The sequence below is a fragment of the Borostomias antarcticus genome (genome assembly GCF_949987555.1).
Source record: "Borostomias antarcticus genome assembly, chromosome: 25".
Taxonomy (NCBI): domain Eukaryota; kingdom Metazoa; phylum Chordata; class Actinopteri; order Stomiiformes; family Stomiidae; genus Borostomias; species Borostomias antarcticus.
This window is the reverse complement of record NC_140258.1, coordinates 3,717,466-3,730,299: the sequence shown is the minus strand read 5'-3', so window position 1 is coordinate 3,730,299 and position 12,834 is coordinate 3,717,466. Positions and strand designations below refer to the sequence as shown.

Genomic DNA, 12,834 nt, shown 5'->3' with positions numbered 1-12,834 from the left:
CCACCCCGGCGGTGGTGTTCTGGCAGTGGGTGAACCAGTCCTTCAACGCCGTGGTCAACTACACCAACCGCAGCGGAGACGCCCCCCTCACCGTGAAGTAGGGAGGAGCTCCCCTCACATCACCACCACCACAACAACAACCGCAACAGCACTAGATCAGTCCTACTGTATCTGACTGGCTGGCTAGTCCCAGCCCAGTCTGTGTTTGGACACTAGGCCCTCTCCAGTCCAGTCCGCTCCCCAACAGCGGTACTTTGTCCCACTGTTTAGTGTGTGGCATGCTCACTCCATAGCACCATAACCACATTGGTAACGGCACCATAATCCACATGGTAACACGGTCAACACCCATGTCCCCCTCCACCACCTCCCCTTCCCATGTTTGAAGGCCCAGGAAGCAAGGCATGCCTAGCGCGAGCCTCCACATGGCTTCTTAAAAGTCTGGAGTAGAGGCCAGACTAAGGCTAGGGGCGTCCTGCAAGCGAATCACCCATGAAACCAGCATGTGGAGAGGTGACCCTTAATCATGATTTCAGGGGGTTTCCTCCAGAACGCATCATCATGCCTCTGCCTGCTAGTTACAGTGTAAAGGCTTGGTCCTGTAATGTTGCTGATGACTTGGCACTGTTGTGGCATGAATTGTGAGAATGCGCATTGTGATTGGGAGTGCTTTTATGAAGACATTTCTCAGTATTATTCTCAGAATAATGGAGTCACTGGCACTGGCATAAAAAAAAAAGATACTCAAAGCTATCTTAATCAGTGGAGTACGTGCGTGTGTAACCGAACGTGTGTGTGTGTGTGTGTGTGTGTGTGTGTGTGTGTGTGTGTGTGTGTGTGTGTGTGTGTGTGTGTGTGTGTGTGTGTGTGTGTGTGTGTGTGTGTGTGTGTGTCTGTGTGTCTGTGTGTGTGTCTGTCTGTCTGTCTGTCTGTCTGTCTGTCTGTCTGTGTGTGTGTGTGTGTCTCTCTGTCTGTCTGTGTGTGTGTGTGTCTGTCTGTCTGTCTGTCTGTCTGTGTGTGTCTGTCTGTCTGTCTGTCTGTCTGTCTGTCTGTCTGTGTGTGTGTGTGTATCTGTGTGTGTGTCTGTCTGTCTCTGTGTGCGTGTGTGTGTGTCTGTCTGTCTCTCTCTGTGTGTGTGTGTGTGTGTGTGTGTGTGTGTGTGTGTGTGTGTGTGTGTGTGTGTGTTTGCTTCCCCTCTCAGTCAGCTTGGTGTAGCGTACGTCAGCGCCACCACAGGAGCGGTGGTCACAGCCCTGGGACTCAAGACTCTAGCCAAGGTACTGATCCGCTGAGCGTGCAGGTCGGGTCCAGACCGGTCTGACAGAGGCCAAACGCCAACCTCTCTCCCTTCGCCTCCTCTAGCCATTTACTTTGAGTTTGTTGGGTGTCACCTTGGATAAACACAAACGACCCAATAGAACAGTTAATAAAATAGCCTACTCATTTGCATAACATTTAGAACACATAGTGGGAGATTTACTTAATTCTGTACTGAAAGTTCCATCATGGTAAAGCTCTGTGGTTTGATGTGTTGTAGTGATGCGATGGTCTGTCTTCTGGTTTGATGTGTTGTAGTGATGCGATGGTCTGTCTTCTGGTTTGATGTGTTGTAGTGATGCGATGGTCTGTCTTCTGGTTTGATGTGTTGTAGTGATGCGATGGTCTGTCTTCTGGTTTGATGTGTTGTAGTGATGCGATGGTCTGTCTTCTGGTTTGATGTGTTGTAGTGATGCGATGGTCTGTCTTCTGGTTTGATGTGTTGTAGTGATGCGATGGTCTGTCTTCTGGTTTGATGTGTTGTAGTGATGCGATGGTCTGTCTTCTGGTTTGATGTGTTGTAGTGATGCGATGGTCTGTCTTCTGGTTTGATGTGTTGTAGTGATGCGATGGTCTGTCTTCTGGTTTGATGTGTTGTAGTGATGCGATGGTCTGTCTTCTGGTTTGATGTGTTGTAGTGATGCGATGGTCTGTCTTCTGGTTTGATGTGTTGTAGTGATGCGATGGTCTGTCTTCTGGTTTGATGTGTTGTAGTGATGTGATGGTCTGTCTTCTGGTTTGATGTGTTGTAGTGATGCGATGGTCTGTCTTCTGGTTTGATGTGTTGTAGTGATGCGATGGTCTGTCTTCTGGTTTGATGTGTTGTAGTGATGCGATGGTCTGTCTTCTGGTTTGATGGGTTGTAGTGATGCGATGGTCTGTCTTCTGGTTTGATGGGTTGTAGTGATGCGATGGTCTGTCTTCTGGTTTGATGGGTTGTAGTGATGTTGTAGTGATGTGATGGTCTGTCATCTATGGTTTGTGTGTTGTAGTGATGTCATGGTTCGGTGTGTTGTAGTGATGTGATGGTTGGGTGTGTTGTAGTGATGTGATGGTTGGGTGTGTTGTAGTGATGTGATGGTTCGGTGTGTTGTAGTGATGTGATGGTTGGGTGTGTTGTAGTGATGTGATGGTTCGGTGTGTTGTAGTGATGTGATTGTTCGGTGTGTTGTAGTGATGTGATGGTTCGGTGTGTTGTAGTGATGTGATGGTTCGGTGTGTTGTAGTGATGTGATGGTTCGGTGTGTTGTAGTGATGTGATGGTTCGGTGTGTTGTAGTGATGTGATGGTTGGGTGTGTTGTAGTGATGTGATGGTTCGGTGTGTTGTAGTGATGTGATTGTTCGGTGTGTTGTAGTGATGTGATGGTTCGGTGTGTTGTAGTGATGTGATGGTTCGGTGTGTTGTAGTGATGTGATGGTTCGGTGTGTTGTAGTGATGTGATGGTTCGGTGTGTTGTAGTGATGTGATGGTTCGGTGTGTTGATGTGATGGTTCAGTGTGTTGTAGTGATGTGATTGTTCGGTGTGTTGTAGTGATGTGATTGTTCGGTGTGTTGTGGTGATGTGATGGTTCGGTGTGTTGTAGTGATGTGATTGTTCGGTGTGTTGTAGTGATGTGATGGTTGGGTGTGTTGTAGTGATGTGATGGTTCGGTGTGTTGTAGCGATGTGATGGTTCGGTGTGTTGTAGCGATGTCATGGTTCGGTGTGTTGTAGTGATGTGATGGTTCGGTGTGTTGTAGTGATGTGATGGTTCGGTGTGTTGTAGTGATGTGATGGTTCGGTGTGTTGTAGTGATGTGATGGTTCGGTGTGTTGTAGTGATGTGATGGTTCGGTGTGTTGTAGTGATGTGATGGTTCGGTGTGTTGTAATGATGTGATGGTTCGGTGTGTTGTAGTGATGTGATGGTTCGGTGTGTTGTAGTGATGTGATGGTTCGGTGTGTTGTAGTGATGTGATGGTTCGGTGTGTTGTAGTGATGTGATGGTTCGGTGTGTTGTAGTGATGTGATGGTTCGGTGTGTTGATGTGATGTGATGGTTCGGTGTGTTGTAGTGATGTGATGGTTCGGTGTGTTGATGTGATGTGATGGTTCGGTGTGTTGTAGTGATGTGATGGTTCGGTGTGTTGTAGTGATGTGATGGTTCGGTGTGTTGTAGTGATGTGATGGTTCGGTGTGTTGATGTGATGGTTCAGTGTGTTGTAGTGATGTGATTGTTCGGTGTGTTGTAGTGATGTGATTGTTCGGTGTGTTGTGGTGATGTGATGGTTCGGTGTGTTGTAGTGATGTGATTGTTCGGTGTGTTGTAGTGATGTGATGGTTGGGTGTGTTGTAGTGATGTGATGGTTCGGTGTGTTGTAGCGATGTGATGGTTCGGTGTGTTGTAGCGATGTCATGGTTCGGTGTGTTGTAGTGATGTGATGGTTCGGTGTGTTGTAGTGATGTGATGGTTCGGTGTGTTGTAGTGATGTGATGGTTCGGTGTGTTGTAGTGATGTGATGGTTCGGTGTGTTGTAGTGATGTGATGGTTCGGTGTGTTGTAGTGATGTGATGGTTCGGTGTGTTGTAATGATGTGATGGTTCGGTGTGTTGTAGTGATGTGATGGTTCGGTGTGTTGTAGTGATGTGATGGTTCGGTGTGTTGTAGTGATGTGATGGTTCGGTGTGTTGTAGTGATGTGATGGTTCGGTGTGTTGTAGTGATGTGATGGTTCGGTGTGTTGATGTGATGTGATGGTTCGGTGTGTTGTAGTGATGTGATGGTTCGGTGTGTTGATGTGATGTGATGGTTCGGTGTGTTGTAGTGATGTGATGGTTCGGTGTGTTGTAGTGATGTGATGGTTCGGTGTGTTGTAGTTGTAGTGCATCGTGCCCTTGGAGCCGTCATGGTCAATTGATCTGTCTGTTGATCTAAAACTTACATTTTGGCTCCTGAGCTCAAGTCCAAATGAATGGAGGTGAATGGGCGACTGTTGGGGCGGCTCTATGGGTGGGAGCCCGCGGGGGGCGGGGCGGGGCACTTGGGGCGCTACCCCCGCACCCCTCAGTCCCAACCCTGTGTCTGTAGTACCCCCACACGGGGAGATGGCTTCACTCAAAGTTTTGTTTTGGCTGCGTTTGGTATCTTGTGTAATCCTGCTAAGGAACAAACAAACGTAGGAACGAACACACAGCACCGAAAACAACCTGCTACCCCGGATTTGTCCTGGGCGGAGCTAATAAAACCTCCCAACCAGCCCTGGTGTTTGACCCTTTGGTCTCTGCTTCACCCTTATCTGATGACACTGGGGGTCCCCTCACACCCCCTGATCTGATCAGCACCCTGACACTGGAGGTCCCCCTCACACCCCCTGATCTGATGAGCACCCTGACACTGGGGGTCCCCCTCACACCCCCTGATCTGATCAGCACCCTGACACTGGAGGTCCCCCTCCTCCCTGATCTGATCAGCACCCTGACACTGGAGGTCCCCCTCACACCCCCTGATCTGATGAGCACCCTGACACTGGGGGTCCCCCTCACACCCCCTGATCTGATCAGCACCCTGACACTGGGGGTCCCCCTCACACCCCCTGATCTGATCAGCACCCTGACACTGGAGGTCCCCCTCCTCCCTGATCTGATCAGCACCCTGACACTGGAGGTCCCCCTCCTCCCTGATCTGATCAGCACCCTGACACTGGGGGTCCCCTCACACCCCCTGATCTGATGAGCACCCTGACACTGGGGGTCCCCCTCCTCCCTGATCTGATGAGCACCCTGACACTGGAGGTCCCCCTCACACTCAGCAGGACCAGCCTCCCTTGTGAATGACTAAAGAGCTTCATGTAGCCCATGACAACCTTTTGAATTGAAGGGTGAAGTCTTGGCCTATGCTGTAGGCATCGTTTGCTTTGGAAATCTCTTAATAATGTATAAAATTGAGAGGAAAGGTCTTAAATTGGTTCTTTCAAAACTATACTTTATTTCTTTTGCAAAAGAAGAAAAGTTCTCCTACGGGAAGTACACAAGAACGGATATTTATGCCAGGACGCTTCTAAACAGTCCCTAGCACTATTCAGTTGAGCCTCTTATTGACATGAAGAATACTTTATTCATGAGCACAACTTGAGACAAAGAGCAGAACTATACTCTCATACTGTATGGTGTCTTTGATAGTACGGTACTGACCATGCTTGATTTCACTTGCTTTACTTTTTTTCACTGCATTTTCCACCACAAAATAGTTTCCCCTAAATGTAAATGGTCACCATAACAATGCCGCATGACATCATATAGAGAGGGTTTCCCATTTTATGCGTTGCCCATTCGCTTCCTCCCACTCCAGAGCAATTTTAAATAAATATCATACTGTACATAAACACAAACTTTACATAAGCACAAAACAGCTTTCCTACAGTAGATCAATGAATTTTGGATCACTGGAAAAAAAATCCATGACAGATTAAGCCTTGTCTGCAAATTTATGCCAAATGCCAAATCACTTCCTTGTTTGACTGCTGCTTAGCGTGGAGTCGCAGGCGTCTCCCAAACTAAATGAATACCACATATATGAACACAGAACTGCTTTTTCTAGATCAGCCTTCTGTTAACTAAGATATCTGCTAGTTTTTTGTTTTTCTAAGGACAGAAATACAAGGTTGAGGAGTTCTCTCTTGGAAGGTGTGGCACCTTAAGCTTCACTGAACCAGGCTAGTAGTCAGCGAGAGACAATTTTCTCTGACCGATCAGCGGCCGGCACTGTTCACGCAACCTCACTACAGCACGCTTGGAACCTTGGGAGCAAGTCCAAAAACGTAGCGCTTCTCCTCGCCTCTACGCGCCTTTTGAGCAGTGGAAAGCCCCAAAAGCAAGTAGAGTAGAATCAACTAGGTACTTTTTGCAAGGAATGCACCCTGGAGAATGTTTAACTTGAAAACATTAGCTGTCATTGTGTCTCTGGGGACACAGGGCACTTAAGGACAGAGAGTCCTGAGAGCAGACATCCCGATATAGTCTGAATACTAGGAGCAAAGAGGAGATAAGAATAGAATTTGCATTTTATTACAATGGCCTCCCAAGAAACAATTTGTGTGGTTTAGATTAGAAGCTGTGTAGTGAAAGAATGAAAGGGAAACAGAAAGCTGTTATCCTGCGCGCCTCCATTTCTCTCGCTCTGCTCCGCTGGCTTGAGGTCACACAAGTTCCTCTATTTCTCTTCCAACAGTATTTCTGGGAAACTGAACTGAAAGTGTATCAGCCCAATTGACTGTTTTATTGCCAATATATAAAGTCATAGATATACAACCAATAGATGAGTTTGAACAGGAGTCCACACTCTCACATAAGGCTGTAGAAGAATTCCTTGTGTTGCTGATTGAATCTTAGTACATGAGCACACTTTGAACCACCTCTATGGGAGGAAGCTCCCTGAACCCTCTACGTTGAAAACTTTCTGCCAGTCCAAACCGCGTGTCTCTGTGACCAGTGGCGTATTTAGGCACCGGCCACATGGGCAGCCATCGGCATCTTGCAGGGGGCGGCAAGAGGAGCAGAAACACCCCCCCCCCCCCTCCCGTCAACAAATCGCACGTAAATCAGAATTGATTGATTACCCCCCCCCCTCCCCGCACAACAACTTGCCGACAGTTTATCATTCACAATCGGAAAGCCCGTTCATTTCACGTTTACAAAACGAACTGAAAGTGTTCCATCTCACCGCGCCGGCTCGGGGCGGGGGGGGGGGGGGGGCGGCGTAGCGGGGGTTCGCCCAGGGTGGCATATAAGATAGAAACGCTACTGTCTGTGACCTTCCCACGTGGAGATAGGGCCATTTCCCTTGCTGCGGGAGATGATGGTCTGTCATCTCTAGTTTGATATGTTGTAGTGATGTGATGGTTTGGTGTAGTGATGTTGTAGTGATGTGATGGTTTGGTGTAGTGATGTTGTAGTGATGTGATGGTTTGGTGTTAGAGTGTTGTAGTGATGTGATGGTTTGGTGTAGTGATGTAGTGATGTGATGGTTTGGTGTAGTGATGTAGTGATGTGATGGTTTGGTGTAGTGATGTAGTGATGTGATGGGTTGGTGTAGTGATGTTGTAGTGATGTGATGGTTTGGTGTAGTGATGTTGTAGTGATGGGTTGGTGTAGTGATGTTGTAGTGATGGTTTGGTGTAGTGATGCTGTAGTGATGTGATGGTTTGGTGTAGTGATGTTGTAGTGATGTGATGGTTTGGTGTAGTGATGTTGTAGTGATGTGATGGTATGGTGTAGTGATGTTGTAGTGATGTGATGGTTTGGTGTAGTGATGTGATGGTTTGGTGTAGTGATGGTGTAGTGATGTGATGGTTTGGTGTAGTGATGTGATGGTTTGGTGTAGTGATGGTGTAGTGATGTGATGGTTTGGTGTAGTGATGGTGTAGTGATGTGATGGTTTGGTGTAGTGATGTTGTAGTGATGTGATGGGTTGGTGTAGTGATGTTGTAGTGATGTGATGGTTTGGTGTAGTGATGTGATGGTTTGGTGTAGTGATGTTGTAGTGATGTGATGGTTTGGTGTAGTGATGTGATGGTTTGGTGTAGTGATGTTGTAGTGATGTGATGGTTTGGTGTAGTGATGTGATGGTTTGGTGTAGTGATGTTGTAGTGATGTGATGGTGTGTCATCTCTGTGCTCTTGTCCTCCCAGAGTCTCCCGGCCATTGTGAGCAGGTTTGTCCCCTTCGCTGCGGTGGCAGCTGCCAACTGTATCAACATCCCCTTCATGAGGCAGAGGTGAGCAGCATGCTGAAACCAGAACCAGTCCCTTAACCAGAACCTTAACCGCTACCCAAACCTTAACCAGAACCTTAACCGCTACCAGAACCTTAACCACAGCCAAAACCAGAATCTTAACCATAACCACAATCAAATCCAGAAACTTAAAGGGGTAGTGAGCTATTTTGGACATTTAGGCCCAATCCCAACACCCCCCCTTGAGCCTAGTCCTTGGCCCTACCCCTACATTTTGCGCACTCACGCGTAGGGTAGTGTGTCCCATTCCTTTTAGCTTCTAGGGCGAGCGGGCGTATCGAGGGCTAGTGGACGTTCAAACAGCCCTCCAAAACAAGGAGAGCAAACCGAGACTGGCAAGATTACACCCTGAGCTTCCCGTCTCAGAAACGCACATTCATCATAGTTTTCCAACTCATTTACGTACTGTATGCCCCATTGACTTCCATTGTAGCCCAGTGAGAGCCTGCAGAAGAACTGCAGCTAGCTCAATACTGGAACGATCCGTGAAATGATGGTCTCTATGTTTCAGATTTGTGATAGACACCACAAACAGGACTAAATGTCCAAAATAACACACTGCCCCTTTAACCATAACCATGACCTTAAATAGAGCCATAACCATGGCCACACCCACTTCGTCCTGTCACTCAACTCATTACTGCTGAATCACTGCCTGCACCCACTGCCTCCCTCCACCCCTCAATGGCGTTCTCCCCTGTTGGCTCCACCCCTCAATGGCGTTCTCCCCTGTTGGCTCCACCCCTCAATGGCGTTCTCCCCTGTTGGCTCCACCCCTCAATGGCGTTCTCCCCTGTTGGCTTCCTCCAGGGAGCTGAAGTACGGGATCCCAGTGACGGACGAGAACGGCAACCGGTTAGGAGAGTCTCCCAACGCTGCCAAGCAGGCCATCGTGCAGGTGGTGGTGTCCCGTATAGGCATGGCCGTGCCAGCCATGGGTAAGCCAGTTGGGGGGATCAGTTTCTCCTGTACAGAAGCTGGGTGGACCTGGAGGAACTCAGAACATTACCTCAGAGATTATCATGTAGAAGTCTTTAACATCAGAGATGGTAATTTTGAAGTCTTTGTAACCTGGGAGATGATCATTTAGGAGTCGTTACCTGGGAGATGATCATTTAGGAGTCTTTGTAACCTGGGAGATGATCATTTAGGAGTCTTTGTAACCTTGGAGATGATCATTTAGGAGTGTTTGTAACCTTGGAGATGATCATTTAGGAGTCGTAACCTGGGAGATGATCATTTAGGAGTCGTAACCTGGGAGATGATCATTTAGGAGTCTTTGTAACCTTGGAGATGATCATTTAGGAGTCTTTGTAACCTTGGAGATGATCATTTAGGAGTCGTAACCTGGGAGATGATCATTTAGGAGTCGTAACCTGGGAGATGATCATTTAGGAGTCTTTGTAACCTGGGAGATGACAGTGCTGAGTAGTGTAATTCCAGGTGTGTCTCTGCTGAATGCTGTGTTTTTCCTGCCCTGTTCCCAGCCATCCCGCCCGTCATCATGAATGTGCTGGAGCAGAAGGCCTTCATGAAGGTAACCAGAGGACAGACATTTGATTCCTCACATGTATGAGATCCATGTACAGTGACATGCTGCTCGTTTCAGGCCTCCTCCTCAAATGGACATGGCGTACAGTATAGTTCCTACTGTACAGTCACATGATTTCCTGGGAAGCTGGTGGAATGTGAGGGTGACACACTGATGGACTATAGCACCCTCCTCTCTTTCAGACCCATGTGTTCAGTTGCTTGGATAAAAGATCTATATTGATCCAGACAGAAAGTGACCATTGTTTACAGAAAGCCAGTGAGTGTCACTCTCCCTTAACTGGATCTTGTTCTGGTCTCTTCTAGCGCTTCCCGGTCCTAAACGCTCCGGTCCAGGTGGGGCTGGTGGGGCTGTGGTGAGTACTACTGCACTGGGATCAGTCTAGACACTGGGATCAGTCTACACACTGGGATCAGACTAGACACTGGGATCAGTCTAGACACTGGGATCAGTCTACACACTGGGATCAGACTAGACACTGGGATCAGTCTAGACACTGGGATCAGTCTAGACACTGGGATCAGACTAGACACTGGGATCAGTCTACACACTGGGATCAGACTAGACACTGGGATCAGACTAGACACTGGGATCAGTCTAGACACTGGGATCAGTCTACACACTGGGATCAGACTAGACACTGGGATCAGACTAGACACTGGGATCAGTCTACACACTGGGATCAGTCTAGACTCTGGGATCAGTCTACACACTGGGATCAGTCTACACACTGGGATCAGTCTACACACTGGGATCAGTCTGGACACTGGGATCAGTCTAGACACTGGGATCAGTCTAGACACTGGGATCAGTCTAGACACTGGGATCAGACTAGACACTGGGATCAGTCTACACACTGGGATCAGTCTAGACTCTGGGATCAGACTACACACTGGGATCAGTCTACACACTGGGATCAGACTAGACACTGGGATCAGTCAATCTAGACACTGGGATCAGTCTAGACTCTGGGATCAGTCTAGACACTGGGATCAGTCTAGACTCTGGGATCAGTCTAGACACTGGGATCAGTCTAGACTCTGGGATCAGTCTAGACACTGGGATCAGTCTGGACACTGGGATCAGTCTAGACACTGGGATCAGTCTAGACTCTGGGATCAGTCTACATACTGGGATCAGTCTAGACTCTGGGATCAGTCTAGACACTGGGATCAGTCTAGACTCTGGGATCAGTCTAGACACTGGGATCAGTCTGGACACTGGGATCAGTCTGGACACTGTAGTCAATGTAGACACTATGTAATCTAGACACTATGTAATCTAGACACTGTAATCTAGACACTATGTAATCTAGACACTGTAATCTAGACACTATGTAATCTAGACACTGTAATCTAGACACTATGTAATCTAGACACTATGTAATCTAGACACTATGTAATCTAGACACTGTATTCAATGTAGACACTGTAATCAATCTAACATGTGTCTCTCTGCAGCCTGGTGTTTGCCACGCCTCTGTGCTGTGCCCTGTTCCCCCAGAAGAGGTCAGTACAGCCCTCTTCAGTATAGGCTCTTATGCACAAACACACATCTTTGGTCTAACCCATCTTTCTCTGTCTCTCTCTCGCTCACTCTCCCTCCTTCCTCTCTCTACTCTTCCCCCTCCACCTCACCATATCTCTCCATTTCTCCCTCCCCCTCCCCTCTACCCCTCTCCTCTGGGGCTGCAGCTCGATGGGTGTTGGCAGCCTGGAGGAAGATCTTCAGGAGAGGATACGGAAGAGCAGTCCTCACACCACCACTGTGTACTTCAACAAGGGCCTGTAGGACCAGCAAGCACACGCACCAGCACCCTCTGCTGGCTGACCCCTGCTACTGCAGCTCAGTAGGCACAACACGAAGGGCAAAGATTATTTTATGCTTTTTTTTAAATTGTATTTACCAATGTATTGTTATGTCGTAGCTATTTGCTTTTGGTTTTGATGTAATTGGATATAGTTAATCTAAGTAGAGGGTGAAAGTGTGGTACATAGACCGCTGGATTGAAAAATTGACGGTTACTAGGTTGAGCTTTTTTTTGTGTTTGGTATAATTTCCCCCTGGGGGTTTGATTGAAACTGATTGGTAACTGACTGCTCCATCAAACTAACAACTGTAACAATGGATGGATTACAGTATGCTGCATTCATGGGCTCCGTTTTAAATAATTCATTTCAGCCTCAACATGTATTACTCACCTCACCAGGTTTTACTGAATCCAACATTCTTTTGCCGATTTGTTCTCTTATCTTTGCAAGACCCAAAGCTTTTTGGCCATTATTCTGGTAGTTTGCTTTTGTCATTTCAGACATAACTTGTGTTTCATGAAATATTAATTTCATCATATCTGATGAACCATTGTATGCACCAAGAATGTGTTGATAACCAGAAGAGGGTTTAGATGACTCAGCTGGACTTCAGCCTGCCAGGGAAAGATGCCCACTTAGGATTCTACTCATGAGCACACAGACCCACAGAAGAGCCGCTGCTGATTGAAGTGTACTTATCCCAATGCCCCTCACACTATAGAACTATGTATCAAGGGGCACATTTCACGTGGCAAAGAAAACACATAAGTTGGGTTTGCATACAACACCGAAGACGGTTTTAAGCAGTTTTAGAATGTTTGTAGTTCTAGAATGTCTCTCTGTTCTAAAACTGGAGTCTTGAAGATTGAACATGATCTTGATCGCCATTCTGAAAGGTCTTGGCTGCTGTCATGTCAACCCAGCTATAGAGCTGCTGTCATGTCAACCCAGCTATAGAGCTGCTGTCATGTCAACCCAGCTATAGAGCTGCAATGGCCCTGAATGGACACTCCTGTACTGTATGTAGCCCAGAAATGACATCCCTGTTAGCCCTGTTAGCACTATTCACATATATTTACCAGCAGGTCTGTTACTAGACCGTACTGTAGTTCAAGTGTTATGTCACGTTCTGTAACAAAGTCGTTCTTGATTTGAGATCAGAGAAGTCTATTCATCTCCATAATGAATATGATTGTTGTGGTGATAGTTGTGCCGTGTGGCAGTGTTGTCATTGAAGTAATGTCCTGTGTGTTATTACAGTATATATATTTAGAAGGGATATTATTACCACTGCTCTGTCCAGTAGCCCTGTTGTACAGTAACTCCTGTTTATTTTAACCTGCCTTTCTACACTTGTTCATTCACCTGATAGGAAATAGGATGGAGG

The 12,834-nt window shown here is 47.2% G+C and overlaps 1 protein-coding gene across 1 annotated transcript in view; it reads left to right on the top strand.

Moving 5' to 3' along the window:
- Window positions 1-11,445, top strand: part of sfxn3 (sideroflexin 3) — a 16,972-nt gene extending 5,527 nt beyond the window's left edge. Inside the window, exons 4-11 of the mRNA XM_084458846.1 lie at window positions 1-97; window positions 1,202-1,277; window positions 7,981-8,066; window positions 8,895-9,022; window positions 9,572-9,621; window positions 9,942-9,991; window positions 11,097-11,144; window positions 11,331-11,445. The exon at window positions 1-97 is cut by the window's left edge and continues 2 nt beyond it. Coding sequence (XP_084314972.1) covers window positions 1-97; window positions 1,202-1,277; window positions 7,981-8,066; window positions 8,895-9,022; window positions 9,572-9,621; window positions 9,942-9,991; window positions 11,097-11,144; window positions 11,331-11,427 — 632 coding nt within the window. The 3' untranslated portion in view covers window positions 11,428-11,445. The remainder of the gene's footprint in view (window positions 98-1,201; window positions 1,278-7,980; window positions 8,067-8,894; window positions 9,023-9,571; window positions 9,622-9,941; window positions 9,992-11,096; window positions 11,145-11,330) is intronic.
- The last annotated feature ends 1,389 nt before the right edge of the window (window positions 11,446-12,834 follow it).